The 7,010-nt window shown below is 38.2% G+C and overlaps 1 protein-coding gene across 1 annotated transcript; it reads left to right on the top strand.

Moving 5' to 3' along the window:
• Window positions 1-1,543: 1,543 nt before the first annotated feature.
• On the top strand, window positions 1,544-4,204 carry LOC142161965 (uncharacterized). The gene is made up of 7 exons (XM_075218259.1): window positions 1,544-1,952; window positions 2,081-2,311; window positions 2,465-2,522; window positions 2,592-2,752; window positions 2,871-3,226; window positions 3,332-3,476; window positions 4,020-4,204. Exons 1-7 carry the CDS (start codon window positions 1,544-1,546, stop codon window positions 4,202-4,204), a joined length of 1,545 nt encoding a protein of 514 aa, XP_075074360.1.
• Window positions 4,205-7,010: the final 2,806 nt, after the last annotated feature.

Genomic DNA, 7,010 nt, shown 5'->3' with positions numbered 1-7,010 from the left:
GACATACTAATTGATGAACTATGTGAAAGTCGTGATGATTCAAGGGTTCAATCAAGGGGGGCAAAGAGCTATAGGGGCTATCAAATTGGAAATAAATATGGGATATTTGCATTTGAGTGCATGGATGCACCTGATTGATGCAAAGACCTCATATAATATCTTGTTAGGAAAGCCATGGATATACGAGAACAAAGTGGTTTCATCCACCTACCATCAGTGCTTGAAATACTGCGAAGGTGGGGTCGAAAAGAAGATAGTTGCTGATGGTAAGCCCTTTACCGAGGCTGAATCATACTTTGCCGATGCAAAATTCTACTTAAAGAATTACGTCTCAAAGGAGGTTAAAGTTGATGATATGATATTGACCAAAAGTGTTGTAAAGAAGTTTGATGTCACAACTGGCAAGAAAAAGATTATAGTTGAAAAATATCAAGTGCTTCATGATAGGAACAAGATGAATGAGACATCTTCAAGTAAAAAAGTGACTCATGTTCTTTGTTATGTCCCAAAGGCAAGGAAGGTCGAAGATCCATCTTCTAAGCTACAAGGTAAGGTGTTAGAAGACTTGACCCTTCCTATCAAGCGAATGGATGCAATTAAGTCGTCAACAAAGTTGCTTAAAGGATTTGTCAAATCATCAAGCTACAATTCGATTCTAAATCTAGCACTTCCTACAAAGCGCACAAATGAGGGCTTTGACCCAAACGCCTACAAGTTGTTGGCAAAAGATGGATATGATCCCAACGAACTATCCAAGTTGGGAAAGCTCCCGCCTGAAGCTTCAAACCCTACTCAAAAGATGATGATGGAGAAAGGGTACCCACTGAAGCAATCACGTGAAGGATTGGGTTACAAACAAGCCCCGCCAATCCGTATCTCCATTAAAAGGGAAAGTTGTAACTATATTACTGCTAAAGAAATGTCTACGATGCTTAATAAGAAGCCTTCTGTGTTTGATCGACTTACGAAGCCAATGACCTCAGTCTTTGATAGGTTGGGACCATTGAAGAAGGAAAACCAACATCATGGAAGTGATAGAAGGATTGCAGCACCTTTCTTCGCTAAAAAGGAGATTTTGACCACGGACTGCCCAAGTCTGATTCCTTCTAGAATGAGGCGAGAGACAAAAATTGTAGTTTCGTGTGGAGAGGTCCTCAAAGCAAAGGCTCATACTATAGTCCACACTAAGGAATAGTAGGAAGATGAAGAAAGTGAGGGGCCATCATATCATATCACCATTCGTGATGAACAAAATGCTTTACCATATACGAAAATCGAGGGAAAGTGCCTTGATATTTATGTATGTCATCACATATCTTTCAATGATGGTGATCCTCAAGAGAATGAAGACGCTAAAGATGCACCACCAGAGCTTGAAGAAGGGGTGAAGATAACGGTTGATGCACTAAAAGAAGTCAATCTCGGAGTAGTTGAAGATCCAGAGCCCACATATATAAGTGTCTCTCTAACTAGTGATGAAGAGAGAAAATATATTGAGCAGCTTAAGGAGTTCAAAGACGTATATGCTTAGAGCTACAAATAAATGCCAGTTTTAGACCCCAAGGTGGTTGTTCATCATTTTGCTGTCAAACGAGGCGCTCGTCTTGTAAAGCAAGCACAACGTCGCTTCAGACCCGAACTGGTTCCCTTGATTGAAACCGAAGCTAACAAGCTAATTGATGTTGGTTTTGTTCGTAAAGTTAAATATCCTACTTGGATTTCAAGCATCGTCCCTGTAAGAAAGAAGAATGGCCAAATCGGAGTTTGTGTTGACTTTAGGGACCTAAATAACGCTTGTCCTAAGGATGAATTTCCTCTTCATATCCCTGAGCTCATGATTGAAGCAACAACTGGATACGAGACAATGTCTTTCATGGATGGTTCATCTGGATATAATCAAATTCGCATGGCACCGAAGGATGAAGAACTTACTGCCTTTCGCACCCCTAAAGGTATATACTGCTACAAGGTAATGCCTTTCAATTTGAAGAATGCTGTTCTACATATCAACATGCCATGCAAAATATTTTTGATGACATGCTTCATAAAAACGTGGAGTGTTATGTTGACGACTTGGTAGTAAAGTCAAGAAAGAAAGATTATCACTTGCATGATTTGAGGATGGTATTTGAACGGCTTCGGAGATACCAACTCAGAATGAATCCGTTGAAGTGTGCATTTGGAGTTACTTCTGGGAAGTTTCTTGGTTTTATTGTTCGACGTCGAGGTATCGAAATTGATCAAGCTAAGGTGGATGCTATCTTGAAAATGCCCGAGCCTAAAGATATTCATGAATTAAAAAGCTTGCAGGGTAAGTTGGCATATCTTAGAAGATTTATTTCGAATCTAGCTGGAAGATGCCAACCATTTAGTCGCCTCATGAAGAAAGGGGTTCCTTTTGAATGGGACCAAGCTTGAAGAAATGGTTTTGAAAGCATTAAGTCTTATCTGATGAAACCTCCAGTACTGGCAGCCCTCGTACCTGGAAAGCCATTAATATTATACATTTTAGCACATGAAAGGTTAGTAGGAACGCTTCTCGCTTAAGGAAACAATGATGGCAAAGAAAATGCGCTTTATTACTTGAGTAGGATGATGACGCCAAATGAGCTCAAGTATTCGCCTATTGAGAAGTTATGTTTGACACTTGTCTTCTCTATTCAAAAGCTGAAGCATTACTTCCAAGCTTACGTTGTGCGACTTGTCTCAAGAGCAAACCCTATCAAGTTTGTCATGTCTAAACCAGTCCTAAGTGATCGATTAGCGAGGTGGTACCTCTAGTTTCAAAAATTTGAAATTGTGTATGTTCCTCAAAAGGCAGTAAAAAGGACAAGCATTAGCAGACTTCCTAGCTGACCATCTGATTCCAGATGATTGGGAGTTGTCTGATAAATTGCCTAATGAAGATGCAATGATCATAGAAATTCAGCCTCCTTGGAAGATGTATTTTGATGGCGCTGCACATCGTGAAGGAGCTGGCACTGGAATAATGTTTATCACTTCTCAAGGAGAAGTTTTGACCTATTCTTTCACTCTGACACAACGGTGCTCCAACAATGTTGCTGAATATCAAACGCTCATACTTGGGCTTGAAATGGCTGTGGATATCAAACAATTGCAATTACAAGTTTTTGGAGATTCCAATTTAGTGATTAATCAGATTTTGGGTAGCTATGAGGTCAAGAAGCTAGAGTTGGTGCCATATTACAAATATGCTCAAAGATTGGTAAGTTGTCTTGGAGAGGTAACTATTCAACACGTACCGAGAAAAGAAAATAAGAGAGTTGATTCATTAGCAGCCTTAGCTTCTACATTATCTTTGCCTGATCAGACACAAGTAGTTGTTTGCCAAAGATGGGTAGTTCCTCCACCAAATGACTATAAGGAAGAAGAAAGCGAAGTTGAGCATATTGCTTCCATTCTTGGGGTTGAAATTGAAGACTGGCGACAACCATTAATAGATTATCTTTGTTACGGTATATTGCCAGAAAATCCTTGAAGGAAAATGGATTCGAAGGAGAGCCCCTCATTTTCTTTATTACAAGAATACACTCTACAGACGATCATTTGATGGAGTGCTCCTACGTTGTTTGGGGACTGACGAATCCCTTCAAGCATTGCAAGAAGCACACTCTGGAGTATGTGGCGCGCATCAATCTGGGCCAAAACTTCATTTCCACATAAAAAGAATGGGTATTATTGGCCAACCATGGTGAAAAATTGTTTGGATTACGCTCGGAGGTGTAAATCTTGTCAATTCCATGCTAACTTCATATATCAACCATCTGAAGTATTACACCCAACTATTGTTTCTTGGCCATTTGATGCTTGGGGTTTGGATGTTGTTGGTCCATTGCCAAAGTCTTCTGGTGGACATCTATACATTTTGGCCGCAACTGATTACTTTTCGAAGTGGGCAGAAGCTGTTTCTCTTAAGGAAGTAAAAAAGGAAAATGTAGCTAACTTCATCCGAGTCAATATTATCTATCGATTTGGCATTCCATGATATATATTGACAGACAATGGTAAGGCATTTGATAACAAGTTGATGAATAAAATATGTGATCTTTTTGGCTTCAAGTATTCCTCCATGTATTATGTTGCTGTCAATGGACTTGCCGAAGCATTTAACAAGACACTCTGCAACTTGTTGAAAAAGGTTGTTTCTAAGTCTAAGAGAGATTGGCATGAAAAGATGGAATAAGTTCTTTGGGCATACAGGACCACATATTGCACACCAACGCAAGCGACTCCTTATTCACTTATTTATGGTGTTGAAGCGGTCCTTCCACTTGAGCGACAAATTCCATCGTTGCGGCTTGCCATTCAAGAAGGACTCACCGATGAATAAAATGCTCGGTTACGCCTTGAAGAATTGGAAGATCTTGATGAAAAGAGGCTATAAGCTCAACAAAGCCTTGAATGTTATCAAGCTCGCCTATCTCAATCATTTAACAAAAGGGTACGCCTTAGATCTTTCCAAGTGGGTGACCAAGTTCTTGTGGTCAAAAGGCCTATTATTACCTCTCGTCGATATGAGGACAAATTCTCTGCTAAGTGGGATGGACCATATATTGTACAAGAGGTATACTCAAGTGGCGCTTACAAGATAGTTGACTCGGAAGGTTTGCGGATTGGCCCCATCAACGAGAAATTCATGAAAAGATACTATCCTTGAAGAAAACAAATACGCTCCTTGACGTACGAGCATAAACTGCATGTTACTCATGGCCCGCAAGAGTATAAACTGTGCACGGTCCAAAAAAAATATCCGCTAGGTTGAAACCTCGACAGAGACGGCTTAGGAAAAAGTTAGGACATCCAAAAAAAATAAAGTCCGCTAGGTTGAAAACCTCGAAAGAGGCGGCCTAGGCAAAAGTTAGGACGCAAAAAAAACCCACCCATTTCGAACTACGGAATGACTTGATCCTCTTCACCGAGGTATGTAGGCAGCTTAGAGTTCCATTCTAAGTTCAGTCATATGAGTTCAAAAATACATATTACCTAAAGGCATTATTCAGATGAGGTATGATGGAATATAATTCACTTGATTGACACTTGAAAATTAGGTGTACATGTATTCTTTCGTTGAACTCTCTGTCTTATCTTGGTGGCTCATGGGGGCAAGACTTCCGTGTCAAACTGAGGTCTTTGATGGAATGATTGTAGTTAATTTAATAAGAGGCTAAATGTTCAAGTTAAAGGCTCCAATTCTAAGTCAAGTTGATTTTGTCAAGTCTATTACATCATCAATTTGAAGTATTCAAGCTCGCTAGGTCTTAAAGTTGCAGTATTCAAGTCCGTCAAGTCATCAAATCCATAAAATATTAAAAAAAAGCTCACTTGTTATAAACTGCAGAATGACTTGATCGTCTTCACCGAGATTGGTATCTTCAAGACAATGATAGTCTTTAGCAGGCTGCAAAGTTTTCAAGATCGTCATGTCTTTGAGCTGAATTCTTCAAGTTTGCCAAGTCGTCAAGTTGAATTCTTCCTATTTTCTATATCATTGATTTGAAGTCTCTAGCATGCTAAATCTTTAAGTTGAAGTTGAGTTAAATTCTTTAGTCTACTAAGCCTTCAACTATCCAAGTCTGTCGCGTCTCCAAGTTGAATTCTTCAAAGTGGCTACATCTTCAAGTTTAACTCTTGTGCTTTAACCTTCAAGTTGAATCATCAAGTTAAAGTCTTCAAATCCACTAAGTCTTCAAATCTATCAAGTATTCAAGTAGAAGCCTTCAAGTCTGCCATGTCTTCAAGTTGAAATGTATAAGTTTAATTCTTCCAAGCACCAAGTCTTCAGTTGAAAGCCAATAAGAATCCCCCATAATAGTCTTGAAGTCTTCAATTTGATATAGCCTTCAATTCTTTAGTTGGAAGCTTCAGTATATCTCCATGTTTATGGTAAAAGTCTTTGATATAGTCTGCACCATCTTTAATATTTATATCTTGAATTATTTGAAAGAAGGTTTTAACATATCTTCAACTATTAAACTGGAAGTATTTGAAATGTTAGGCTTGCATGACTTGATTTATGTTGAAGAAAGAAAAAGATTCTTCGACTGTGAGATTATCTTCACTAAAGTATCTTTGGAATTGATTTCTTCTTCTACCTGCAAAAAAAAAAAGGAAAAACATATCTATATAAAGGAGATCATAAAATTACTTGTGAAGATTGAAGTTGAAGAGATATTCTTGGTGGTAAGCTTTTTTTTAAAAAAACATGCTTCATACATCTCTGATTCCTGTATCTCGAAATGAGGACGAGTTTCATTCCTTTGCACCAAAAAGACAAATCTTTTGGCGGTGAAGTAAAATCTTCAAGTTAGACCGTATAATGGACTTTACAAGTCTTCTTCTTGGACAAAATATAGTCTTCAGCTTAGACGGTATAATGGTCTTATCCTCGGACAAAGTAAAGTCTTCATCCTAAAGGGTTGTCTTTGCCTTGGACAAAGTATAGTCTTCAGCTTAGACGGTGTAATGGTCTTAGCTTCGGACAAAGTAAAGTCTTCAGCTTGGATGATTTTCTTTGCCTTTGCAAAATAAATCTTTGACTCAGACAATGTAATGGTCTTTGCCTCAGATAAAAGTAAAGTTTTTGGCTTAGAAAATATAATGGTCTTTACCATAGATAAAAAAAGTTAAGTTTTCAAATAAAATGAAGTCTTTGGCTTAGACGATGTAATGGTCTATGCATCACATAAAATGAAGTTAAATCTTCAAGAAAGATAAAGTCATTAGCTTAGACGGTGTAATGGTCTTCGCTTCAAATAAAATGAAGTCTTTAGCTTAGACGGTGTAATGGTCTTTGCTTTAGACAATAAATCTTTGTCTTAGATAGTATAATGATCTTTGCCTAAGATAAAGTAAAATCTTTGGCTTAAATGGTGTAATGGTCTATGCCTCAGATAAAATAAAGTTAAATCTTCAAACAAGATAAAGTCAATTTCTTGACGTGTAATGATCTTCACCTAATACAAAGTAAAATCTTTGGCTCAGACGGTCTA

This window comes from Nicotiana tabacum, chromosome 7, assembly GCF_000715075.1.
Source record: "Nicotiana tabacum cultivar K326 chromosome 7, ASM71507v2, whole genome shotgun sequence".
Taxonomy (NCBI): Eukaryota; Viridiplantae; Streptophyta; class Magnoliopsida; order Solanales; family Solanaceae; genus Nicotiana; species Nicotiana tabacum.
This window is presented reverse-complemented; position numbering and strand designations above follow the sequence as displayed.